Source organism: Lampris incognitus, chromosome 2 (genome assembly GCF_029633865.1).
Source record: "Lampris incognitus isolate fLamInc1 chromosome 2, fLamInc1.hap2, whole genome shotgun sequence".
Classification (NCBI taxonomy): domain Eukaryota; kingdom Metazoa; phylum Chordata; class Actinopteri; order Lampriformes; family Lampridae; genus Lampris; species Lampris incognitus.
The window spans coordinates 15,765,938-15,793,600 of NC_079212.1; the positions used below are offsets into that span (position 1 = coordinate 15,765,938).

Consider the following 27,663-nt stretch of genomic DNA (forward strand, 5'->3'; position numbering starts at 1 on the left):
CTGGGTCTACCCCGGGGTCTCCTCCCAGTTGGCCGTGCTGTAAAACCTCCAAAGGAAGGCGCCCAGGAGGCATGCTGATCAGATGCCCAAACCACCTCAACTGGCTCCTTTCGACGCGAAGGAGCAGCAGCTCTACTCTGAGCTCCCTCCGGATGTCCGAGCTCCTCACCCTATCTCTAAGGCTGAACCCAGACACCCTGCAGAGGAAACTCATTTCAGCCGCTTGTATCCGTGATCTCACCCTTTCGGTCACTACCCAAAGCTCATGACCATAGGTGAGGGTTGGAACGAAGACTGACTGGTAAATTGAGAGCTTTGCCTTCCGGCTCAGCTCCCTCGCCACCACAACGGTCCGGTACAACGTCCGCATCACTGCTGATGCCGCACCAATCCACCTGTCAATCTCCCCTTCCATCCTACCCTCACTCGTGAACAAGACCCCGAGATACTTGAACTCTTTCACTTGAGGCAACAACTCATCCCCAGCCCGGAGGGAGCAATCCACCATTTTCCGGTAGAGAACCATGGCCCCAGACTTAGAGGTGCTGACTCTCATCCAGGCCATTTCACACTCAGCTGCAAACCGCCCCAGTGCACACTGGAGGTCACGTTCTGATGAAGCCAACAAAACCACATCATCTGCGAGGAGCGCAGATGCAATTCTGAGATTCCCAAAACGGACACACCTCTCACCTCACACTTTTTTAAACACATATTACGAGAAAACGTCGACCTCAATGACAGTAAGCAGTGTCAGAATCTGGGTCACAATTTCCCTGATTCTTGCTTGAAATAGAACTGCGTTTCAGAATATGTGTTTGATGTTGGGCAACAGCTGCACTTTATTGAAATTATGTTCCTTTATACGTGCTGGCTGCAAATCCCCCACCTCCTGTCTGACTGGCCACACTACTCTGTCTGTATGTAATCATTCACATTTTCAGAGAAAAAAAAATAATCAAAAAGCATCATCCAAGACATACTGTCCCTGCAACTCCAGCCCCCGAGTTAATTAGTATGTGTGTGAATATTCAGTGCTGATATAGTTTTCGAACTGGCTCCACGCAAGCTGCAAAGGGTTAAAAAAAACCCCGATGCGTGTCTACACAGTGGTTACAGCTGCTGCGGGGGCTGACAGTATCTCAGTTGCCCCGAGAGCTGCTCTGAATGAAGACAAAACCATTGGCTTCAGGCCCAAAAAGAGGTACTGTCTCCTCATCTCGTCTTTACTCTGTCTAAACCACTGATGTTTATCGCCTGTTTCCACCTCCCCTCTAGTTGGTTGCTGTTCATAACAGGAAATGTGAGATGTCATGTTGAAGTGGGAGTAAGTGTGGGTCAGTAGCTTGGTTGGGTGGGGACCTTTATCTTGTACGGAAAGACCTATGAAACAACTTGGCCTGGGATCACTGGGGTGGGTGTTCACACAGAGAACCCAGAACGTAGTACTTGAAAAACCAGCAGCACACAGCGTGTATATACAATGCAAAGCCACTGCAACTAAAAACCTATAGCTGGTGCAGTTTGCAAAGAGGGTGTGTTTTTACAGAAAGAGGGAGAAGGACCTGTAAAACCAGTGCAAAGCAATATTTTACACTGAGGGACCTGTTGGCCCGGAGTAAAAGGGGCTGGACTTCTCTGTGTGATACGGAAGACTGCACAGCTCAGGAATTCTGAGGAAGACAAGAGCGATATAATGACATTAAGGTACAGGCTATGGGGCACCCGGGTAGCGTAGCGGTCTATTCCATTGCCTACCAACACGGGGATCGCTGGTTTGAATCCCCCCCGTTACCTCCGACTTGGTTGGGTGTCCCTACAGACACAATTGGCCGAGTCTGCAGGTCGGAAGCCAGATGTGGGTGTGTGTCCTGGTCGCTGCACTAGCGCCTCCTCTGGTCGGTTGTGGCGCCTGGTTGCGGGGGGGGGGGACTGGGGGGAATAGCGTGATCCTCCCACGTGCTTCGTCCCCCTGGTGACACTCTTCACTGTCAGGTGAAAATAAGCGGCTGGTGACTCCACATGTATCGGAGGAGGTTTGTGGTAGTCTGCAGCCCTTCCCGGATCGGCAGAGGGTGTGGAGCAGCGACCGGGACGGCTTGGAAGAGTGGGGTGGTTGGCTGGGTACAATTGGGGAGAAAAAGAGGGGAAAAAAATCCAACAAAAAAAAGTACAGGCTACATTGTACCACACATCGCCACACCCCTTCGCAATGAACTCAGCAAAGTGGTCTCCTTCTTCTGAAGACAGGTGATACGCTTTTGCTTCCCAGTTAAGATTTTACTTGTTAAGAAAGCTCAAGTGAGATAAATTCCTTCTCTTTTGCATATGCACAAAAACCTTTCAGGTGATTCAAGCATGTCTGTGTACAGCTCCTTTGCTTTACAGACTGTGACATTTCTCTGAAGTCTTCCCAAGCAGGGTGAGACAAACCCACTGGCTTAGGGTTCGAAAGCAAAACACACAGGACTCCACAACGCCAAACATCGAGACATACTGCGTTAACTTTTCTGATGCTTGAAAAGTTGCTGTATAGTCATATGTAACTTGATTGGTTTTTTTCCTCCCTAATTGTACTTGGCCAATTACCCTATTTTCCGAGCCGTCCCGGGTGCTGCTCCACCCCCTCTGCCGATCCGGGGAGGGCTGCAGACTACCACATGCCTCCTCCGATACATCTGGAGTCACCAGCCGCTTCTTTTCACCTGACAGTGAGGAGTTTCACCAGGGGGACATAGCACATGGGAGGATCACGCTATTCCCCCCAGTTCCCCCTCCCCCTGAACAGGTGCCCCCACCGACCAGAGGAGGCGCTAGTGTAGCGACCAGGACACATACCCACATCCAACTTCCCACCCGCAAACACGGCCAATTGTGTCTGTAGGGATGCCTGACCAAGCCAGAGGTAACATGGGGATTCGAACCGGCGATCCCCGTATTCGTAGGCAACGGAATAGACTGCTACGCTACCCGGATGCCTTGTTAACTTGATTCTTGAAATAACACGTGCTGCAGAAGACCGTAAACGGTCTATTACATGACTCACAACTTCCTGGAAAGTAGGAAGTTATGGGTGGGTAGGAACTTGAGGTAAACATGGTATTCCACATAGTACCCTCCTGCAAGCAACTGAGAAATTCAAGCTTCTCCAGGTCTCAAAAACTATGCATTGCCCATATAGTGTCACTCACTCACTCACTCACTCACTCTCACTCACACACACACACACACACACACAATCAGTGAGCAGATTCAAGAAGTGTTAAAAAATTCAATTCTTTTTATTAAACTTCTATCTTTATGCAATCTGTATATATAAAAGTTCTAAAGCCATTGGCCTGAAACTAAGACAGACAGTGAGGCTATCGTGTTTCAATTACTCCTCCGTATTCATTTACCGGCAGCCTGTGTGACACAGATGAATGTGGAAGGAAAAAAAAAAAGAAGTAAAAACAGTTTAGAATATACAAGAACAACTGCACAATGTTATCGAATGCAACAGGAGTGATGAGTCGTGGTCCTTAATCAAGCCTGTGGACCTTATTAAGAGAGTAAGTGGAATAAATAACAGGTAGTTGGTTTGCTCACAGTTAGTTGGCTGTGTACAGTCTGTCTCTGCTCTTCTTACAAGTGATTGTAGACTAGCACCAGGGGTGGTGGTGGGGGGTTGAAAGGAAAACAAAAAAGACATGCTTGAGTAATGGTGTTTGACACCACACCCACAATATTTGTATGGAATATGTGCTTTCTTGTTTGAATGTAAAAAGGATTTTTTGTTTGTTTGTAGGGAGTTGTTCCTTATCCGATGCGAGGGTCCAAGAACGGGATGTTGTGTTGCTGTAAAGCCCCTTGAGGCAAATTCGGGATAATGGGCTATACAAATAAAATTGACTTGAATGTATCCGTGTATGTGGAAATGACAGGAGGGAGGCAGAGATTGTGTGTATGCATCCAAGCATACTACTATGTCCTCTTCTTGTGTCTAGACCGTGATCTTGTTTTGATCATAAACACCACAAGGAATACTCCAAACCATGATTCTGAGCAGAGTATTTTTCTTTCATTATCATTATTAATACCCCTTTTTCAATTCTCTTAAATACAATATTGTACATGTCGTTTCAGGGGTCTACGGTGGCAAGGGATGTGTATGTACGTGCATCTGTGTGTGTGTGTGTGTGTGTGTGTGTGTGTGTGTGTGTGTGTGTGTGTGTGTGTGTGTGTGCATGCTTGTCCATCTTGGGGCATGTGCAGTGGATATGCTTTCCACTAGGCGCTACTGGCACTGTACATTTGTGTCGAGGGTGGGGTGCAGAGTTGGGGTGTCAATGTAAAAAAATATATCCTGTGTTGTTTTAGTCACTGTCGCTGGTCTCACTGCTAGGATCTCCCTGCACCTTGTTGCGGTGCTGCATGGCACGGTGGTAGGCCACCTGGACCGACTTGCGTATGTTGGACTTCCTGCCCTCCAGCATCTTCTCCTTGTCCAGCTCCTGGTCCACTCCCAGAGGTACTAGCTTGGAGCGTGGAAGCCACTGCCTGTGAACACACGAACATACTGGCCAAATTAATTCAGTTCGGTTGTATTCGGTTGATCATATTATCATAGTATGAGGGAGAATTTGGTTTGTGGATAGGGCTTGTAGTAGTAGCCTGGCGAAGCCAGCCTAAATCTCGCAAGCTCTGTTTTCGCTATACCAGATATAGTCTGGATAGCATCCATCGAGATCGAAATGAGCCCGGTAGCTGGAAGCCGGACCAGTCAGTGAACTACATTGAGAGGTTTAGATGACAACGACAATGAGCAGCGCTGTAAACAAAAACGACACCAATGACTGCACCAGGAGAGGTTAGTGTTGATGCTGCTATAGAAATGGTTTCATCAGAACTGGAATTCAGGGTGTCCGGGTAACGTAGCGGTCTATTCCATTGCCTACCAACAAAGGGGATCCGAGTTCAAATCCCTGTGTTACCTCCGGGGTATGTGTCCTGGTCGCTGCACTAGCGCCTCCTCTGGTCGGTCGGGGCGCCTGTTCGGGGGGGGGGGGGGGGGAGACTGGGGGAATCGCCTGATCCTCCCACGCACTACGTCCCCCTGGCGAAACTCCTCACTGTCAGGTGAAAAGAAGTGGCTGGTGACTCCACATGGATCGGAGGAGGCATGTGGTAGTCTGCAGCCCTCCCCGGATTGGCAGAAGGGGTGGAGCAGCAACTGGAACGGCTCAGAAAAGTGGGGTAATTGGCCAGGTACAATTGGGGAGAAAATGGGGGATGGGCATTCATCACCTCATTGAAAGTTAGACTGATCAACCTTCAAGCGGTAGTGGCGTTTACTCCCAGCAGGCCAGTGTGTTTGGAAATGTGGTGCTCCGGTTCTACGTCATTGGGTTTGCGACTGAATGATTAAAGGCTTATCCAATTGTCTGCAAAGTAATTTTGGTTTATGTCTTTCGACACCCCTAACACAAAATAATGTGCACTGAGCCTTATAGGAACACTAATAGCAAAGCAACATTTGTGGGCTGGCTCTGCAAGGCTAGGCTTGCAGTACAAACACAATTTAAATAGAAAACGAAATAAATAAATAAAAAAGTAAAGGCAGTAATGAAAAAAAGTATAAAAAGCACATGAAGAATAATGACACAAACATCAGCTGGTAAAACTATGCAAGTATTTCATAGCGGCCTTGAGTGCAATAAAAGGATGCTCATTCCTTGAAAATAGCAAGTTTTTTATACAGGTATAAGATGCTGCACCACTTCAAGTGCAAATTTTTTCCCATCCAAATGTGGTGTGGATTAAGGGAGTCCCTTGTTCTTTTCTTTTTATGGTCAGGCACTCTAAAGTAGCATCCGGACGGCAGCCACTTAAAGGACCTGACCAGGGCATCACCATGAAGTCACCAAAAGATGACCAGCACCATCAAGAGCAGCACTGGCTTTTTCTCTCCACTCGCCTTTCAGTCCACTCACTCATTTCATCTTACAGCTAGAACTGAAAACAAAAAAAACACTGCTAGTTCCGCTGCATATTTTGACCTAAAATGCTGCATGCTATTTTCCGTTTTTCTCGACTCTCAAACCACATGTGCCCTATTTCTGCTATAATGCAGAAAGGCTTTTTTTCCCCTTTCTTGCACCTCTGACATCCTTTTGCTGCAATAATTCTTGCTTGAAATGTAAACAAGAATAAATTCCACAGAATTTAGAAACCGCACGTGCTTTTCACTGCATTTTCACATCGACTTTGGACTCCAGTTAGAACCAGAAATGGTATGGGGTGACAGATTAAGAACGAGTGATTGAGAAAGAACAGATGAGATGAACCGGTGCACTTACCAGGTTCTCTTGTTGTCAAAGAAGAGGACGAGGAAGAGGTGCTCCCTGGCCTCCTGGGTCATCTGTTCTCCTAGCTTCAGCACGTCCAAGGGGGGCACCGGAATGGGCACGCCCCGGTGAAACACCCCTTCCCTGGGCATCTTTGGATCGATGATCTACGAGGAAGGAAAGAGCAGAGTTACAGCTATCAGGCGAAAGCAGCCATTAATCAAGCCTGAGGTTGTGATACGGCATGCTGATGGCCACAAAGAACTCATATCTGATTAATGCCGAAACTTTGTGACGTGGTCTGACTCTGTATTATATTTGCGGTGTCTGAGTGTATCTCACCAGGGCAGGGTAGGAGGGGTAACCTCTACATTTGGCCCACACCAGGTCCAGAGCATCCAGGGAAGAGTAGTCATCAGAGCTCATCCAGCAGCCTGACCTGCCTCGGCCACGCACCACTGAAAGTGATACCGGAAACACGAAGACCATCCGTATCACTCCATTTCATCAAGCTGGTGACAGTACACTAGCTCAATGACTCACAAACTGCATGTAATGCTGCAATTACTGCTTTTCAATACAGAAAAAACAAGCACACAAACAAACAAACAAAAATAAACCCAGTAAAGAATACCCTTGAAATACTAACCTTGCATCTACACTTGACAGATAGATTTTGCAAATGGACATCGACTATGTTCATACTAAAATGCATGCATGTGCACGCCTGCATCTACTTACAGTGTGAGACGCTGCGGGAGCCTCCAACGGAGTAGGAGTCATTTTCAGTGCCTGATGTCTCCTCACTGCTGTCTTCCTGGAAGGCTGATCGAGAAAACGATGCCTTGCCTCTGCCCTGCTTAGAAGGAGTAGTACTGGGAGAGAGGAGGGAGAGGGGGTCAGTGTACTGGCTTCGAGGCACAGATATTTACCTCACTGCATGATGGCTAGCTTCCACTGAGCAATCCGATTGGTCAAAGACCTGTGACCACGCATTAATTCCTAGAAAGCCTACTAATTTTGTCTCATCTCTGACTTCCTCCTATTACTGTCAAAAAAAGGAAGCGATGGAAACGGATGATCCGCTGTGGTGACCCCTAACGGGAACAGCCGAAAGTAATAGTAGCAGATTGTTATTCCACAATTGCTCATATCATGGTCATACTAGTGTGCCTGAGTTGCGACATCTGAGCCTAAAAATTGAACTCCACACTTTGCCACATCACCACTGTGTCAGTGACTACCGTGAAGCACCCCCATCTCAGAAAGTCCCTGCTATGGTGATGACTAGAGGATATGTACGTGTGCACTAGTCACCTGGTTCTGTCTGATGCTGCACTGCTGCTGCTGCTGGTGGTGGACTCGGAGTCTGAGCTGGAGCGAGGGAGGCTCCTCTCATTTCTGTACACACGGAAGCTCTCTGTCACTGGCTGGTTCCCTCCATCAAACCCATTGCTGGGCAAACCTAAGATAAATGAAGAGAGAGGGTGAAAAAGGTGCTGTCTATTGATATCCACACCTGTGCAAATACAAGCAAATGGGGGGGATTCAAACAAATGTAGCCTTTTAATGTTGCGCTCTTCTGTAGTAACCATGCACCCGCCATACCCAGCAGGAGGTCGTCATTGTCACTGTCGCTCTCTGAGCTGGAGCTGCTGCGGGGGCTGCGGGGTCTCTTCCTCTGCCTGGGCGGAGACAACAGGGGCAGCTGAGGGGGGCCGATGGGGCTTGGGCTGACCCCCGTCCCACCATGTCCGGCGTCCCGGTTCTTGGGGGGGCGGCCTGGCCTCTTGGGAGGCCCGGCTGTTTTGGGGTTCTTCTTGGAGAAGAGCACAGAGGTTCGACGGCCCACCTCTGGAGCCAAAGCCGAGGAGGACACACTCAGATCTTAAGTAAGAAAGCGAGAGAGGTTCAGGGAGGGGCGTCAAATACTAATAACTCGGTTGTCATTCCCTTCCACACATACACAGCTATGTCTCCCCTATGTACATAATGGATAGGATGCTACATAACAGTGATTGTGTACATACTGTAGCAATATATACCCTTCTCCTATAATTCGTCACATGTAAATGAGACATGCACAAACATGCCTTTAACCCTAATAAAAATCTTATTTGTTATTTTACTGCTGTTTTTTTTTTTTGCCATCAATTCACTTTTTCTTCGAGCAGCTTTAAATGAAAAATGTTATATAAATAAAAGCATTTGCGCAAAGCAAGATGTAATTAGAGCTTTGGTTGGAAGGCAGGGAGGCAAAATTAGGAGTGCCCATATCAATCAACAGTACACACCTACACCTATTTAAACCCCCCTTTTTAGGAGGGAGTGAACTGAATCTGGAACCTTGCCAGCTAGAACCTGAACAAGGAAATCCAGAGTCTGAGGTTAAGAGAGCAGACTGTGACCCGACAGCCAGGTTTATTGAGCTGCCCCGCCCAAGTTTAGCACAAGCTTTATACAGCTGCTCCAAATGTTCCTTTTTCAAACGGTCCTAACTTTACAGCGCCACGCCTACTGCACCATTTGTACTACTGTTTTCACGTTTCGCATCGCAGTGCTTCAACACTGACCCTTGCCACCGATCTCCTGGCTGCTGCTCTCGCCGCCCTCGTCGTGGCGTCCCGTAGAAGAGGGGTGGTGGGGGAGGGATGAGCAACGCTCGCCCCCTCCCACAGTGTCCCTGGGCCCCATGCCAGGCCCCCCCTCCCGCTGGTGGCCCAGCTTCCTCTTGATGATGGTCAGTTCCTTTCTCAGGGCTTTGGCCCTGCGGGACTGACCGATGCTATGCTTCCCCGAGCTGGCCTCTTCGATGCGCGCCTGCAGGATCCGTAGCTGCTCCTCCAATGGCAGCCGTCGCCGATTCTCTGGCACTAGCAGCTCTGCGAGAGGCAGGGAGAGGGGATAGAGAGGTTACACACCTCCACTGAGAGACAAAGAAATGTGAAATTAAGGAAACGGAAATGACATCACCAGTGGCTGCGTTTCCAAAGCGCGAATAATCACTAGAAACAAATGGTAAGCAGCAGTGAAGCAGCTCACTTACCCTCCTCATTCGAAGACTGACGGTCTCGGTCTCGGTCTCGGTCTCTTTCTCTCTCCCTCTCCCTTTCCCGCTCCCTTTCTCGGTCCCTCTCTCTATCATGATGGCTTTCTGGACTGGGTTCCCGTGGGAGGTGCATGCCTGTTTCATAGTCGAAGCCTATTCGCTCCGCCTGGCGCCGCGCTGTCCTGATGACAGCGCCCCCCATCTCTCTGAGCCGCAGGGCTGCGCGGTAGAAGACGGTGTCCTTTGCGTTGTACTTGAGGCAATTGTTAACAATGAGACCAAAGTCGGACTCAAAAGCCTCAAAGGTGAGGTAGCGGTGAGACTCCAGCAGGTTCCACATGGTCTGGAAGTCCATGGGAGTGTCGATGTGATCCAGGTAGTCTGGCACCTAGGGGTGGGGTTGGGGTGAAAGGTGAGAGATATCTGAACTACAATCCAAAGTGATGTTTGCGTCACAGCTTTTAATATTGCAGCGATTCTCTGGACAGAGAAAAGGCAATGGACACCTGTGAACACTCGCAACTTTTATCTTTTTTTTGGGGGGGATTTTTCTCCCAATTGTATTTGGCCAACTACCCCACTCTTCTGAGCTGTCACAGTCGTCGCTCCACCCCTTCTGCCAATCCGGGGAGGGCTGCAGACTACCACGTCTCCTCCGATACATGTGGAGTCACCAGCCGCCTCTTTTCACCTGACAGTGAGGAGTTTCGCCAGGGGGACGTAGCGCGGGGGAGGATCATGCTATTCCCCCCCCAGTCCCCCCTCCCCCTGAACAGGCGCCCCGAGCAACCAGAGGAGGCGCTAGTGCACCGACTAGGACACATACCCACATCCGGCTCCCCACCCGCAGACATAGCCAATTGTGTCTGTAGGGATGTCTGACCAAGCTGGAGGTAACACGGGGATTCAAACTGGGAGCCCCGTGTTGGTAGGCAACGGAACAGACCACCGCGCCACCCGGACGCCTGCAACTTTTATCATCCAAATCATTCCCGATTCACAGCTGGTATCAAAATGTGTTTTTGCTGCTTACTAGCTGCCCACACTGTGATCAAATTTAAGTATTTTGCATCCACGATGCAAAGCAGACGAGTAAGTAGGTGAGGTGACGTGTCCATCTACGGTCAACAAAAAGCAAACATGACATATGTAGGCTCACTAGAGGGGCCGACACTATACAGCCTCCGCTTTTCTCTCACTTGCTGGAAAAAGGGCTAATTTCTATCGCAATTCTCGGCTTTAGCCCTGATAGCAGTGTTGCACAACACAGCAGTTTATAGCCGAACACACCAGCACAAAAGTAGAGCACTGAGTCAAACATTGCCTATAATATGCTGCCTGCAGCACAAACAGGAAGCACCAGCTAACACATGTCAACCGGTGCTGGTGTCTTCTGGCCCTTAACAGTGTCTTGTTTGCTCCATTAGCGACAGTCAGGTTCTTTCTACCCCCTGGGTGGTTAAAAAAGAGCAAGAAGTAGGTATTATTCTCTTAATGCTAGGACGTGTTACTGTATTATTTATGTGTGTCGTCCATACTATCTAACGTAGTAAACTGTTGATACAGTTGTCAGTTTGATGTCAAGCTAGCCAGCCTGCAGAGGTCTTGATGCTTTTGATGGGTTATTGAAAGCCAGCAAAAGAAGCTTGTTTTCCCATATGATTTTGAAGTGTCTTTGAAAATTGCCTTTACTATTCAAATTAACTGCTTTCACCCACCCTAAGTTAGAGTCATTAGTCTCAGAGTCGCCAAATGTGTAATTCTTTTTATTTAACCCGGTACCTCACATACCAAGATCAGCTTACAGTCAATATAATGTGAATCATAAAATAGAAAAGAGACCATGAAAACAACTACAGCCATCATTAGCTCAGTAAAATCCCAATGCCCCAGTGCAGTGACGGAGACACTGTGCTGGAGGAGATACCGTCCTTTGGCTGAGACGTTAAACCGAGGTCCTGACTCACTGTGGCCATCAAAGATCCCACTGCAGTGGGGTTCCCCGGTGTCCTGGCAAAATTCCCAGCCTGGCTCTCTCCATCTGGCCACCTAATCACCCCCCCCATGATGTAACTGGCTCAATGATTCCTCCCTCTCCACCTCAAGCTGATGTGTGGTGAGCGTTCTGGCGCAAAATGGCGGCCATGCAATACCCAGGTGGGTGCTACACAGTGGTGGTGGTTGAGGCGAGTTACCCCCTTCAATGTGAAGCGCTTTGGGTGCCTAGAAAAGCGTTATATAAATGTAACGATTATTATAATTTTATTATTATTATTATTGTAAGAAAAAAAAGTTGACTTGTGTAGTTTCGATTGCACAAACACCTTGCCGACTCTGGTCGCCTACATCTGTCTGGTCATAGGTAGGCCGGCAGTGTATGATGTGTGCAGTAACACCTTGCACCAGCATGTGGTTTGCGTTATCCAGAGACGATAATTGGGTCCAGGTCCAATTCTGACCCCAAACACACTTAGTATCCCTACTACATCTGAGGGAATCCTAACCGGATACAACATTAATGTCTACTAATATCTGGTTTAAAGACACACTGACCAGAGACACAGCAAATACCTCTTATGTGTGTGTGTGTGTGTGTGTGTGTGTGTGTGTGTGTGTGTGTGTGTGTGTGTTTACCTCTGCCAAGGGTACAGGTTCAGTGAAAAAGTTGCTGGTGTCTCTGTCCTGTAACTGCTCCAGTGTACTCCTCAACAGCACAAGAAAGGGAGTCAGCTGCATCTCTAGCGCCATCTGCTGTACTTTGATCTAAAGACGTGTACACATACGCCAAAACAAAAAAAGAAAAAAGAAGCGAACACAAATGAGGACAGAATGCACACCTGCTCACTGAACAGAAGGTGTGGGGATAATGATCGTGTGCAGCGATGGAGTCGTGTCTGCGAGTGTGTTTGTGCACCTGTGCCCTGTTAACAATGCATTAAACTTGTTCATAAAGTGTTACAAACAGAGATGATAAAAAAAGAGATGGCACAAAACAAACACCCCTAGTACATTATAAAAATTAAAAAAAACGGAAACAGAGCCTGTGTGTATGTGTATGGTTGTATAATTTTTATTTCTTTTTCATTTTCTCCCAATTGTATCCAGCCAATTACCCCACTCTTCCGAGCCGTCCAGGTTGCTGCTCCACCCCTCTGCGGACCCGGGGGGGGGGGGGCTGCAGACTACCACATGCCTCCTCCGGTACATGTCGAGTCACCAGCCACTTCTTTTCACCCGACAGTGAGGAGTTTCGCCAGGGGGACGTAGCGCGTGGGAGGATCACGCTATTCCCCCCCCAGTTCCCCCTTCCCCCAGAACAGGCGCCCCAACCAACCAGAGGAGGCGCTAGTGCAGCAACCAGGACACATACCCACAGACACGGCCAGTTATGTCTGTAGGGACACCCAACCAGGCCGGAGGGATTTGAACCGGCGAGCCCCGTGTTGGTAGGCAACGGAATAGACTGCTACGCCACCTGGACGCCCATCTTTGTATAAATGTTTGTGAATGTGAACTCTGCATATCTGGACGCATGTGTAAATGGATTTAAGGGTATCAGGAAAACCAGGGCTATATGGTATCTGGAAAACCAGGGCTACAGGGTATCAGGAAAACCAGGGCTATAGGGTATCAGGAAAACCAGGGCTATATGAGTGAGTGACAGACTACATGGACGTAGAAAAATACAAAGCAGAATAGCTGGTGAGGTGGGCCTTCAGTCAGAGTTTTGATTGCAATGCACAAAAGGGTCTTTGAATCTAAACGTCAGTATTAGGAGTGTCTGATAATGACAGGGCAAAGCTAAACAGAAAGGGAGGTTTGTGTTAGACCTGTAAGTTAAACGTGCCACCGGCACGACAAGGGTTACGGCCTCGATCTCTGCCAGTGAGGGTGACGTATCTGATTCATATGCCTCACCGTCTCCCTCTTGAGCTTCTCCCTCTTGCGGATGAGCTCAACAAGTAGCCTGGCTCTCTCAAGGTCGTGCCTCAGCCTCTGCCACGCCTTCAGCTGCTCCTTCAGAGCCGACTGCTTCTCCTCACTGTCCCTCTGCACCGACACGCATAGGAGGACAACCACACACACATAAATATTCAACACGCAAGCTCAAATTTATCACCGTACGGCACGTTTTTAAAATAGAGAGGTCCGATTGTGAAACAGTCAGGCACGGTTACCACAGGAAGTTGTGTTGTGGGCTGCTGTGACTGGATCTGGTCAATGTTGCGCTGTGACTGTAGGTGGGTCTGCAGCCGGCGCAGCAGTGGCACGCCATTGCGACTCTGCCTCTTCAGGGTCCAATAGCTATGCAGCCGCTGCATGAACTGGCTTTTCCTCGGCACCGTCAGATTGCTGGTGATTTTACTCAGCCTGGAGAAAAAACAAACAGCAATGCTCATTAGACATTTTCCCCGCACGCTGCTTTTCTGCTGGGTGCTGCAAACTTGGGACAGGTTGAGCACAGTCCACCAACACTGTGGAGGCTGCAGCACTCAATAAAATTCAAAGTCTTTGGCTCCATGGTGTTTTATGGATCGTGCTCAACCTCATGGTAATGTTACTTTGGCACTATGTGTATATCTGATGGGGTAATAATCTGATGGGGTTTAAATTGCAGTGGAGTAAAGTCTCTTTGCTTTCTCTACCTGAGGGAAGTCATGGTGCTGTGCCCATGATCTTGGTAGGGATACAGTGTCTTACTTAAAGCTTCAATCCTGAAGATTTACATGTATATTTCTATTTCCGGCATATTGAAAACAACAGCTAACCCACAATCATCCAAGTCTTGATGACTTTTATAATTGCTCATTTTAATGGCTACTGTCAGACGAGACTTCCTTGAGAAAAAAATGACACGGCACAGCGTTTTTTAAGTTCACTGTAGCAAGCAACGAGGAAGAATAAAAAGAAGTAGTGGTGCGTTCAAAGAGGAAGTGAAGTTGTTGTGGTTAACACGCACACAAAGCAGGCCAAGGTTGTCAAAGACCTACAACAGATACTGCAACATTAATAGCTAAATCAAGGTTTAACTACTATGTTTGTTCTGTTCAGTGCTGTGGAGGATGCCGACACAGCGGCACTGGTGATTCTGACTCATTTCAAACATCTCTGAGACCTGGAGAAAGTCTGACATCAGTGTGATGATCATGCATCATTACAGGAGTCAGCAAGGTGAAAGGAAATGAGCAGTTCCAGGACTGCAACTTCAGAGACACTTCAATAAATGGGCTTGAGCCCATCCATCCATTCATTATCCAAACCGCTTATTCTGCTCTCAGGGTCACGGGGATGCTGGAGCCTATCCCAGCAGTCATTGGGCAGCAGGCGGGGAGACACCCTGGACAGGCCGCTAGGCCATCACAAGCCCCCCCCCCCCCCCCCCACACACACACACACACACGCACCTAGGAACAATTTAGTATGGCCAATTCACCTCACCTACATGTCTTTGGACTGTGGGAGGAAACCAGAGCACCCAGAGGAAACCCACACAGACACGGGGAGAACATGCAAACTCCACACAGAGGACGACCTGAGACGACCCCCAAGGTTGGACTACCTTGGGGCTCAAACCCAGGACCTTCTTCCTGTGAGGTGACCGCGCTAACCATTGTGCCACCGTGCTTGAGCCCATGTTATACATTTAAAGGATGGTTTCTATAACAATTAGACACATTTTTTTCATCAACTGCGAAGCCTGTGCCAGTGCAGAACAGGTTATACACAGGTGCTTCAAGTGTTTGGTTACCTATGAGGGGGTATACAGGGAACAGACACCACGGGTGCAGCAGCCCTCTTCTCAGCTAAAATTTTCCTGGCCCTTTTCATCTTTAGCCTGGACTTGGCCTTCGCCCTCTTGGCCCGCTCGGAGCTCCAGCCTTTGGAGTCATCATCGTGGCTGATGCTGGGATCGTCGTCCTCATCCAGCTCGCCTTCACTGTGGGAGGAGCCCATGCTCGCCCCTCCCACACCTCCCAGGGGTCGGGCTGAGCCTGGGGGCGTGTGGAGGTCACAGTAGGCCGTCTTGCGGACGCTGAAGGAGGTGCCATTGGCGCCGGTCTCCCTGACGGGCTCCATCTTCATATAAAGGCCGGCTTGCTGGGCACAGGTGACGTGGAAGGCCGTGTAGCAGTTGGCCTTGTGGCACTGAATGCAGGCGCCGGAGCCACGCTGCTTGCAGATGTAGCAAGTGAGTTTCCAGCGCGCAGGAGGAATGTGCTCAATGCTATCGATGGGTTCCAGGAAGACGGTGTTGGCAAAGCAGACCTGAGGGCAGACAAAACAATTCAGCTCGACGTAACACTTTAATCTACAGCTGTGGCAAGTAAAGAGATGACAGACTGACTGAACCCTTCTCATCGGGACACCGATAAAAGCACATCTATCAAACGTGCTTTAGAATTCAGATCCATTACACTGCCAACACCACTGCCATCAATGCCAGTCCATTTACACCGCAACAAACATCACAGCTCTTTATACCCGTCTGTTAAAGTTTAGTCTGCAGCCACACTGACAGCGCCGTATATGAGGTCCATTAAGTTTTACCCTGCAGCCCATGCTCCTGCCCTGTATTGTGTAACTGTCTTCTAAGGTGTCCGGACCAATTAAACAGGTCAAATTCCATGTGCGCCTGCCGCACTCACCGATTAACAGACCAGCAGAGAAGGCCTTGTCTAGTCTGCACACATTAGAATTAGCAGGGTAAAATGTATTCAGCGTTCATGCTGGTGAGGTAGAACACTGACAAGTATTTGTCCTTGACCTTGTTTCCATGATGAAAATGAGATGATGGTAAATTAAAGATTCACCGTTTGTCCCTACTGAATTTTAGATGAAGAGATCATTGGGTAGGTGTGATCAAACTTGTTCTAAATTAAAGTAAAAAATTAATTTCTAGACAAAAAAAAAAAAAAAAAAAAAAAGACAGACAAAAATGTTAATCAACAACCTGAAGAAAACGATATAAGAAAATCAAAACTCCCCTTTATTTTTGGATTCCCCCCCTTTTCTCCCCAATTGTATCCGGCCAATTACCCCACTCTTCCGAGCCGTCCCGCTTGCTGCTCCACTCCTTCTGCCGATCCAAGGAGGGCCGCAGAGGATCATGCTATTCCCCCCTGAACAGGTGCCCCGGCCTACCAGAGGCGGCACAAGTGCAGCGACCAGGACACATACCCACATCTGGCTTCCCACCCGCAGACACGGCCAATTGTGTCTGTAGGGATGCCTGACCAAGCCGGAGGTAACACGGGGATTCAAACTAGTGATCCCCGTGTTGGTAGGTAACGGAATAGACCGCTATGGTACCCGGACGCCTGTAAAAAAACTCCCCTTTGTACCAAAAAACTATGAGGTAACTCTTCATGATTTTTTTATCAGTTGTTGTTTACAAAGGGGAGTTTTGATTTCGTTATTGTCTCATTTCTGCCATGAAAAAAAACGTCAACAAATTGAACACCAAATGTAATGTAACAGAATGTACTGCAGTCCTTGAACAATTTTTAGATGACTATGTCACTCTACACAAAAGCATGCATGCTTCCTTCCTGCTCACCTCTGGGATCCAGAGGGCGCACACCACGTGTGCCCAGCGTGCATCGTCTGTCTGTTTGAAAGCTCCTCCCTTGTTGGGGCAGAGAGCACAGTCCACAGCTCTGCTGGGTGACTGCAGGCAGCGGCGGCAAAGCCACTGGCCCTCGGGGATGTAGGGTACGCCGTAGCACTCCTGGTGCACCGCCAGGTTACACATATCACAAAACAGGATCACGTTGCTGTTCTGACACTCTCCATCATTACAGATACAGCAGACGGCATCTTCATCGATTAGGGAGCTGGGGTCTGCCTGAAAGAGATAAGAACGGAAGGGTGAATAGGAGGGAGAGGAGGTAGATGAGGTCGTTAAATAGTCCAGTGGACAATATCTGACGATACTTGCTACAGTTTCTACTTCACAATTTGAGCTCATTTAAGTTCATGTTGTGTTTTGGGTACCTTGTTGTGGCTCTCAAAGTAGGACTCCTTCTCTAGGCGGTCCATTAGGTACTCAAAGACTTCCTGGGGGATGGGCGTCACACCCTCTTGGCGACGCTTGTCATTCATGATGTCGAGCCAGATGTAGTCTTCTTCATCGATGTCATACTCCACCTCTTCATCCAGCTCCTCCACAGACTTATCAATGTACCTGGAGCCCAGAGATGGAGAGGAGAGGCAGATTGGGTTGTGTGACTAAAGTGAATAAACCGGGAGGAAAACCAACGAAGGAAAGTTGGAGTGCAGAACTGTTGGAAAGTTTAGCTTTCCAGAGGAAAAAGGATGGAGTGTACACTGATATCTCACACTGTGCAGACCATGATGTCCATGTCAGTTCACAGGTATTCACAGCAGCTGCATATGACTGAGGTCATTGACTGACACTGTGCAAAACTATCCATGTCTAACCTGGTGTCGTATACAACTTCAGTGACAAAGTGCTCCGTTATAGCTAATGATCCTATCGCTATACAGTACGCTCACCACAACTACCTTTCTATACAGCTACAAACAGAATGTCAATGTTGCTACTATATACACAAATAGTCAGCTGTTTGAATTTATGTCTAGCCCATCTCCTTTGCAACAGACATGTAGCTGTGGATATCCCTTTGGGAAGTGAGCATGGCACCACTTGTTTGAAAGTTGCAGAGCCATGCTACTAAGACGATCCCCTTAGGCCAGCTATGAGTTTCTGTGACAATAAAGAGAATGGAAACTCTGCACAAACCTGTAGTAAGATGAGGGTCGTGGCGGTGCGTCGGGTCTTTCTTGGTCCAGTTCTCTGAACACCGCCTCTGGGAGTTTAACTGCTGGGCCAGACGGAGCGCTGTGGTGGTGAGACGAGCCCTCCTTCTTCTTCTCTTTACTCTTGTGCTTTCCGGACTTTGGAGTGGCTTTGCCCCCATTAGCGGCTGGCGTGTCCGGCCGGTCCTTGCCATTGCCTCCTGCGTCACTGCCTCCAGCACCGCTATCTCCACCGTTACACGCTCCTCCCCCACCAGCGCCAGAGGATGGAGGGTCCTCCACCTCACTGTCGTCTTCTGACACCACGTCAATGTTCTCAAAGATACTAATGCGATGGATGCGTCCCTGAATCTCAAGCTCCACCATGCGCTGGGCCTGGGCGTAAGTCATTGTGTCCCTGCCCGGAGAATGAGAGTGCTCTGACCGGTTGGGACTACCGGGTGTGTTTCCGCCCTGACCTAGTCCACCTCCCTTACCTCCAGTCCCATCCCCATCCCCTGCCAGCGATACGCGTGGAGGTCTTCCCTTTCTCTTTTTCTGAGGAATAGTCTGTACAGGAGTCGGGTTGTCGTGGTCGTAGTGGTAGAGATGGTACTCAATGCCACTATAGCTCTTGTAGACCTTACGGCAAGTCTCCACAGGGCACTCGTACGGGGGCTTGGTGGCCCGCAGATTGTGGCAAAAAGTCTTTACGTCAAAGTCCAGCCCCATTGTGCCAAGGGCCACCTCTGGGACAAATGCTGCTCGAGTTTACATCTGGAACACAAAGCGAGACGCAGAGCATCGAACGGTGTGATTTCATTTCTATGACGAAACATCCGAAATACAAGCGAACAGTTGCATCAAAGCGATTCTCCCACTGGCAGTCCAACATTTACCCCGGACAGGGCGAAAGTTTCCCCCCGGCGCATCACGCTGAAACGCGCACCTGTGTGATTGAATCACGTGACCGCGAGAGCGCCGTTCACCATACAGCCAAAACGGGGTGTTGAGGGAAACGTTACGTCAGTTGCTGGCAGGTGTATTTTTTTGTTGTTGTTGTTTACAGTCAACAATACAAGTCCCTACAATGATTCTTCTTTGAAGATGGTTTCGCACATTACAGACTACTATACATTTAAAGTTGCATTAATGCTTATATGAAGAACAAAAACTGGACCAGACGCTTTGCGACGAGATTCTGACAGTGCTGGGTGGGGGAGAAAGATCCCAAATCTTGCAAATGGACCAACGGTAAACCAAGCTAACGTTAACCTTGGCATATGACGCTTACTACCGCACAACCGAACACAACAACCACCGAACAGCCAGAATTTATTTCCCCCAAATATCGAGACGCGCGGTGACTCTATCGTCATTAGCTAACTACCGTTTTCTAATCCCGAGTGACGTGTGCCTTGCTCGACTTTGATATATTCGATTCCATTAACTTTACATGAGTTATATTCACGTGGTAAACCTTGCTGGCTAGCTGATACACTACGCGTGTTTACAAGCTTGGATAAAAAATGTGGCACCAAACCTTTGCACGTTGTAACACCGGGTGGTGTTTTTGTATTGCTGTAGACTACGTATAGCAGAAACACAATAATCTCAGTTTTAATATGGAACGTGCTTTTGTTTTGGGAGTTGTCATCCTCATTTCAATGCACCGAAAAATATGCGTATAGATAGGCCAATCATAACAGTGCGATTTGCATGACACCCTTGAACGCATACATGACGGTTAAGCTATCTTATTGTGTATTCGTGCAGAAGTACGAATATATATCTGCTTCATACACTCTGCATCCTCTTGAGCCACAAGCCTCTTCACCAGTACGGCGCTACCTACAGTGGATACAATTTGGCAGTGCACACCAGCTACACTCTCCACAATGACCTCACCCTGAGAATTACAGACAAAATCACACGTTTACCTAACCCGGCTGCGATCACATTTGTAAATTAGTAAAATGCACGAGGCGGGCATCTATTTAGTCAACAAAGACACATTCACCAACAAATGGTCTCCCCGTTGGCAATACAACCAGATTCGTGCTATGTGGTATAGGAAAACAAGCCGCCTTAGTATGAGCGATACCTTCCATACTTTGGTTTCTGGGTGCACAGCTACATGTTTCAGCTTCAGGTCATAAACCAGGTACAAAATAATGGTGCTCAAATAGTAAAAATGTGAATCCAATTCTCCACACCACGAGTCTATACGATCTAGATTATAAACACTTACAACTCCGCGTTCCTCAAGACTGCGTGCTGCGAAACCTCACGCCAAATCAGTAGGGCTGCAGATCGGTTTTTACCGAACCAAATACTCCGATTTAAGATCGCACGAAAAGTACATGCTGCGAAAAATGCTCATAATCCAACACAATATCCCGATGATTTCATTGTGGATGGGAATAATTCAGGAACTCAAACGAACAAAAGGGGCAACCATTGCTGTACGCCGTAGACGCGTGTAGACACATTCGTCAGACAAAAAGGAGCCATTTCTTGCCATTTAAATTACACATGGGCGTTTATGTTAGCTTTAGTCAAATTACTGGCACTATATTAAAGCGATAATTTTGGAGATGATCGTGAATCATAATTGTTTGCGATTCTATAGTCCCCTCGTTCGCTTACTAACGTGGCGAATCTGTGGGTTTGGTTCACGCATGCTCAAAGCGGAAAAAACCCCGATGATTAAATCCATTTTCAATTTACTGTTCTGCATAATGCTGAGTTAGTTATGCAGTCTTATATGAACAGTCTTACTGGAAAAGTCGGTGTTTAGTATTGTAAACTGCTATAGACATTTTTGATCCAAAATTTTTAAAACGGTAACAAATGGAAAACATTTTTACATACGAGTCAATTTCTCTTTGCCAGGCAACGTTTCTGACAACCCCCCCCAAAACTTTATAAAACGAAGTTATCGCGTAAACTGTTACTTAAAATTCAGTGATCCAATATTCGTTATACGTTGATTTTAATGGGTTGAGAAATTTACCTGCGCTCACAAATCCTAAGAATAAAACCAAAGCAAGTAAAAAATGTTTTGAAAAAGGACTCCGATACAAGTAATCAAGCACAAAATAATGTTTTATTTCTCTTTCAACATGTACAGTCTTTGTGATTAGAGTGCAGCTAACAGGGTTGAGTCGGGTAATGCAGTGGGAAATACAGCAGGCAGAAGCAATCCCACACAGAGCTCGAATGCAGGCTTTTGTAACTCGGGGTATAGTCACCAGGGGGCGGTATTGTCGGGAGAAGTGATACCATTGTAAGCACAGACCTGACACTTGTGCCATCTCTATGCACTTCGACTCTCCCTCCAAATACTGGATCCAGCTGAATACACCAGTGGTCGTTTTTCCCTCTCTGTTCACCTTGCGTTAACAGACTGGGAGGTGGAGAAAAATACCAGGTACAAGTAACAGAGAACAGAAATCTCTTACTACTGGAAATATTTCACCAAAGCAGAGGACTCTGCATAATATCCTATAAAAGTCCAATTCAAACCGAATTGATGGAAAAGTATACATTGAAGCGACCCCCCCCCCAACAGTCAAACAAACAAAATGTACAAATATAAATTACAAGAAAACTGTACAATTCACAGCTTGGCAGGATCAGGGTGCTGCAACCTTTTGAATGGTGTGGTGGAGATGTGACATTTCAAAGCACAGTAGCTGTAATATTTATCGGCTTTGTGGAAAAACATGAATAGTTGGCCATGCTTGTCAGTGGTCTAGAGTATCAGGAGTGAAACCCACTATATACAGTGTTGAAAACTCCACAGACAGGAGTCAGGAGAGAACATGTGTTGTGCAAATCTCCTGTATCAAATATTTCCAATTTTGCAATATACTTTTCAAAGACAGTGGGAAAAAACAAAAACAAAAGGCTTTTGTCAAAAGCAACATGGTAAAATAATACACATCAGAGTTTCAACAAGGCAATAACACTGGCTTAGGAGCATCTAATTTGTGGAGAATTCTTTTTCAGTAGATTTATTTCTATGGGGTGACTATAAAGTACCCTCTTATGTGTACGTTATGTTCATCTGTACAGTGAAACCACCTCAGACAGAATAGCAGCATCAAAATCAAGCATTAAACATTAAACAATGACAACCCTTGAGGCTTAATTGATTGCACAAAAAATAATGTTATAATAGAAGAGCCAAGCTGAAAAGAAAACATTTAGCAGTTGTGAGTTCAGTGTTCGCTTGGTGATTTATAACTTATGTTAAACTTTGCAGCTTGCTCCTGTTGCACATGTCAGGGATAAGGCTCGTGGCAAGGCCACTGTCAAAGCTTCGTCAAGGGGATACAATTGCACTTTTAAGCCTCAAAAACCTTTTTTCTCACATTTACTGCTACATTCTCATCTGGACACTACCAGAGTCATATATAGAGAACCATGTACAGTATATATGGCTCTGGACGCTGCCTTCTGTTGGAGCACAAGGCTACAACACTGCTAACTCTTCTGCTGGCCAATCAAAAGGAGGCCACGTCCAACAGAACCATTTAACCTGAAAGAGTGGATTTTGGCTGCTGGCTTGGTTTTTTTTTTTTTCCCATTTCTCTCAGTCGACATTAACTATTTGTTTCTGCAAGGCAACTTGACATTTCACCACTATGGCGTTCCATCTGTCACAGGGGTGGAAAGTAAGCCAAGATTAAAACATGACTTTATTACTTAAATAAGAACATATATTGTGTAAATAGTGCAGTACTACGAGGGAACTCATATGTAAACCAACAACAAAAGTGTCTGCAATGCATTAAAAATGAAGGCGCACTCAAGCCACCATCAACTAAAATCACTTGGATGCGGACAGGCTTTGTTTCATTGAAAAAGCTATGTTCAAGGCACTACATTTCTTCAAATATCCTCATCATACTGTAAATTCTACACTGTCACCTCAAGCCACTGCATTTGGATTCTCATGTAGTGTTTAAAGTGGACATACATTGACAGAAAGACAAAATCAATTTCAAAATGATGGGTATGAAGGATATGGTGAAACAATTTATTGTGACTGCTCACAATATGTCTAGTATGGCTGTGTGTTTAGTCAAGAGGAAAGCCAAAAGCATTAGGTACTCAAACACACATACTTAACATATATACTACACAAATAGACAGACATACGCACTCACAATCAACTTGTAGCTGTTGTATAAAGGATATCAGCACTCACTGTATTATTTACAAGCTCACAGACTATGTACACACATGGCTCTGGTGCACAAGCAGATCACTGAACCAGAGCAGAGTGGAGCTGGAACATCTTGCCGACTGACTCTATAAAGACTAGGGAATGGAGGGGTGGGTTTGATCCCCCTAATAGGGAATCAGAAAAGGCAGTAGGTTAGGTAGTCCTGGTGGTATTAGGACAGGATGCATTTTCAGGGTTGTGCAGGACCAAGGGGTAGGCCTGTACCCCTGGGTTTGCCAGGGTGGCATAGGGCATCACTCCTGCAGAGCCAAGCAGGCCCACGGGACCCATGGGCCCCACAGGGCTGGGCATTCCAGGCCACTGCTGTGGGTAAAGAGGACCAGGCATCATACCACTATAGGAGCCTGCTGAGAAAAGGTACCCTGGAGGGGGTATTGCAGAGGAGTTGGGACCTAGGGCTGTGGGCATACCGGGGCCTAAAGCAGCAGTCAGCGGGCAGGAGAGAGGCAGCTGGAACTTGTTGGGAGGGCATCTAACCTGGAACAAGAGCGGAAGTTTACAAATGGGACTAATCTGTGTGGCTCCAGAGATATTATTGCATCAAATGTCATGGATGTTAGCACAGGTCAAAGACGGCTCTCAAATCTCTTCTCTCCCAGAGAATGTCTCTCTACATCAGATACCTCATGCATGAATGCTCCCATGGGTGGGGTTTTGCCTTCCAGGTCCTGCCGGCGTCTCTGCTGTTTGATCTGATTCAGGGAGGGCCTTGGTTGATGGGGTGCAGCCATAGTCTCCTTTGTCCAATCGTCTACCAGCTTGTGAAGGTCATCAGTAAAGGTGCCTTTCTTGTTGTTGCTGTTGTTGGTCTGGACCTGGGCTAGACCAGTGATTGGCTGTGGTGATGGAGAGGGCGTGGCCAAGGGACGTGATGGCTGTGCTTGACTGGGGGCTGTCTGAGGTGTTGTGGCTCTTTGAGAGGACCCTGAAAAGACACAGAGTTCCTTAAACTTTGCCCAGTCAAACCGTTTCCAGTGAATCAATTGACTGCTACATATATAGTCACTGAAAAAAGCAGATCTGACAGCTTCGTTTTAATCCAAAAGAATCCCTTCAACTTGCCCTCAATGGGAAGAGAGAAAGGAGTTTCAAGGGGGACATAGTACTTTTGAATACACAATAAAACTGTATTTTACTGTACTCAAACATGCTGATTTTGCTAACTGAGCAGCCAAAGGATTACGAGTATAGCTGAGCATCATAAAAAGAACAACAAATGGAAAAAACTGATAGGCAAGCAACCACAGTATTCAACATTCCAGACCATTTATGCACACTGCCATGCATGACAATACCTAACGTAAATAGGAGGCAATAATGTTGTCCTTACATTTTGCAAACACAACTAACACTTTTAACAAACACCGGCACATCTGGTAAATGACACAAAAAAATGCATTGTGTGATGACAAAAGGTGCCCATGCAAACAGAGAGGGGACAAAGAATGACGACACGAGAAGTAGAAAGTAAATGAGATATTTACTACTACCACGCTCTTTGCCTAGACATAGTCGTTTCAGAGTGGACCCTATAAGAAGGTAGAACAGCACAAGACAGAAACAGTTAGGCCAGGACAGACTGCACCCCACACAGGGCTCTGGACAAGCTGCTTCAAAGCCACACACAGCTACCAAACCAATCAGGGAGAGAGGAGGAGAGAAAGAGAGAGGGCAAAGGAGGACAAGGGGGTTTTATTGAGTAGATATGGGGAGTGGGGGGGAACTTAAGTGTGCTTTTACTTGTGCAGTCATTCTGGAAGGTGAAAAGCAGAAAATTTAGCTGACAGATAGGCCCAAAACAGAAAGGATCCTGAGCCCTCAACTTGTTTTATGTTGCTTGTGCATTGGTAATGGTTTTGTGGAGGAGACTGGTCCATGATAAAGTTGGGGCAGGTCGGCAGTGTGGAAAGCAAGCACAACTAAGATATTTCCTGTAATCTGTGCCTTAGTAACCATGTCCTGTTGGAGACCCTCATTATGTCTAGTGCTCTCTTTGTAAACAAATTTGATTACAAGCAAAACTGAAATGGTGTTAACATTTTGTGCGACAATGTGCTGTTTTGATAGAAATATAGCACAAAGCGGCTACAATCAGCATATACACCTTCACAAACAGAAGGTCTAATAATGGTCAGTTACTATATTAATAAAACCTAATAAAGATTAATGCTCCTGCCTGGCTGCATAAAAGCCCATTACTCGGCAGGGGAAGCCAATAATACAATAATATTGTTACTCAAGGGGGGGTGGGGGGTTGGCACTTGGATTCAAAGACATCCCTTCTGTTACAGCATTTGCTGGTGTGGAATGCCTGTGAAACATAAAATATGGAACAAATATAAATAAAATAGGGAAAAAAATGAATCCAAACCAGTGAGCACATCGACACTACCCGGAACACATCAGAATCAGCACTTGTCAGAAACATGCAGGTAACAGAGGAGAGGTGGAGGGAAAAAAGTAGTAAATACTGATGATATACAGCCCTTTTGATGGCGGAGCAAGTCTCCATCAGTGCCCTGCCTGGCGCCTGCACCATGCACGTCTTCCCCGTCCAAACATGAGGGACAGAGAGAGCTCTCTTCTACCACAGCAAAGGGTCTCTGGTCTATCGGGGGAAGTGGGGGGACTTTCTCTGTGTTAATATACAGAGGACTGCAGACTTTGGTAAAGTACCTTGACTGGGGTGACATTATACAACCAAAATAAACAGTGAATGACAACACATACCAACTAAGTGTGGTACAAAGGCTTTGTCTCACACACACACACACACACTCTCTCTCTCTCTCTCTCTCTCTCTCTCTCTCTCACACACACACACTCTCTTTCACTCACTCTTTTGGTCCAGATCTGACCTCAGGCATTGCCTGCCCATGTTTGGACAAGACTAGTTTTACCTCATAAACAGTGTGCTTGTGGGGTCTTGCTTGTTAAAGCCAGAAGCAGTGCGCAAAGCGTTTGTAAAAGGGGGACATTTAAATCGACAAAACAACAGAAGCTTTAAGGGCTTTGAGGAAAGGAGTTCTTAAGGATGAACACAAAACGGATGGCGTATGTTTGTGTTGGGGGCGGTGGATCGATGGAGGAAGAGCAAGGACGTAGATCCACTACATCAAATATAAATGAAAATTAAATTAACTGGCTGAGAAAAAAAGAGAAGGGGGTGAAATAAAGAGATGGGAACGAGTGAAGGGAAATAGAAAGGAACAAATACAAACAGATGGACAGAGACACGGGTCCACTGAGGAATCTAGTGCGCGGTTTGCTACTAGACTTATAGGTCACTCTCTCTGACGTTTGGTGGTAAACCGTCCAGCCTGTAAAAATGAATATAAGAGGGAAGAAGAGAAGAAACAAGAGAGACACTACTGTAAAAGTGCACAGAGACTAGAATGTGAAACCCCCACCTTTACAGCACCAGATACTAAGAGAAGATCGTCTAAACCAGGAAAGAACAATACTTCTGTTCACTACTGTGATGAGTCAGCACTAAGAACGAGTGCCCCTTCTCTTTTCCCTCATTCTGACAACTGCTACCCACCTGACAAATGACTTCCCTTTACATATGTGAATGTCTGATGCGTTCTTTGGAGTGGGTCTATGGGTGTTATATATGAAACAAAACTGTTTCCATATAGATTTGCAGGCCACACCACTGGAACAGTAAATTAGTCCTATAAAAGATGTTAGCTGTGTAAAACACTATCTTAGTGTTAAGGATTTTTGATACCAAATACACAAATATACAGTAACAATGAAGTGATTATGTTTTGGTCTCGAATTCTTGGGAGGTTTAAAATCTGGCTCTGCTTGCAAAATGTTCATGCATTTGCACCTATAGCTTGTACGTGGCTGCTGTGTAGATGGTAAACCATGTCTAGAATGTCTGTTTAAATGTCTGTGTGTGTGCACGCACATACGAGTGTGTGAGAACACAAATATGTATCGTGTACCTTGGCCAGGGCCTGCTTGGGTGGCTGTGCCATCACCATGCAGCCCAGCATGGATGTTGTCTGAGGAGAAGGAGCCCTTGAGAGAGCAGGGCTGCTGGGTCTGCACCAGTTCTGGGATAGCATTGGGTTGGGCGCTGGAACTGGTACTGCCGCTGGAGTGGGCAGAGCCGTCTGACAGAACTGAACTTTTTGCTGGGGATCCAGATGAGCTAGCAGCACTTTCAACTAGGCGGGAAAAAAGATGGAAAGGAGGTGAGTCAGTGTGAATCACTTTCTGAATAACATGCCCACGTAGGCACTGTACACCAGCGTTTG

The 27,663-nt window shown here is 47.0% G+C and overlaps 2 protein-coding genes across 4 annotated transcripts in view; both read right to left on the minus strand.

Moving 5' to 3' along the window:
* Positions 1-4,304: 4,304 nt before the first annotated feature.
* brpf1 (bromodomain and PHD finger containing, 1) lies at positions 4,305-18,867 on the minus strand. 3 transcript variants are annotated; one of them, XM_056273729.1, is made up of 18 exons: positions 18,667-18,867; positions 18,417-18,609; positions 18,140-18,353; positions 17,371-17,560; positions 16,934-17,221; positions 15,125-15,642; positions 13,585-13,746; positions 13,294-13,423; positions 12,010-12,138; positions 9,447-9,763; positions 8,896-9,207; positions 7,935-8,206; positions 7,644-7,791; positions 7,068-7,201; positions 6,854-6,856; positions 6,669-6,784; positions 6,339-6,493; positions 4,305-4,539 (listed from the first exon to the last, which is right to left on the minus strand). In XM_056273729.1, exons 1-18 carry the CDS (start codon positions 18,865-18,867, stop codon positions 4,356-4,358), a joined length of 3,666 nt encoding a protein of 1,221 aa, XP_056129704.1. In that variant the 3' UTR covers positions 4,305-4,355. The 3 variants fall into 3 exon arrangements, with proteins under 3 accessions (XP_056129704.1, XP_056129702.1, XP_056129705.1); XM_056273727.1 differs by having other exon boundaries at positions 9,441-9,763; XM_056273730.1 differs by lacking the exon at positions 7,935-8,206 and having other exon boundaries at positions 8,900-9,207; positions 9,441-9,763.
* A 4,657-nt stretch (positions 18,868-23,524) lies between these two features.
* The window catches only part of LOC130108446 (serine/threonine-protein kinase WNK2-like), a 55,235-nt gene continuing 51,096 nt past the window's right edge, over positions 23,525-27,663 (minus strand). Inside the window, exons 27-31 of the mRNA XM_056275371.1 lie at positions 27,349-27,573; positions 26,614-26,712; positions 24,877-24,921; positions 24,007-24,317; positions 23,525-23,869 (exon numbers count right to left, since the gene is read on the minus strand). Of these exons, the coding sequence (XP_056131346.1) occupies positions 23,525-23,869; positions 24,007-24,317; positions 24,877-24,921; positions 26,614-26,712; positions 27,349-27,573 (1,025 nt within the window). The remainder of the gene's footprint in view (positions 23,870-24,006; positions 24,318-24,876; positions 24,922-26,613; positions 26,713-27,348; positions 27,574-27,663) is intronic.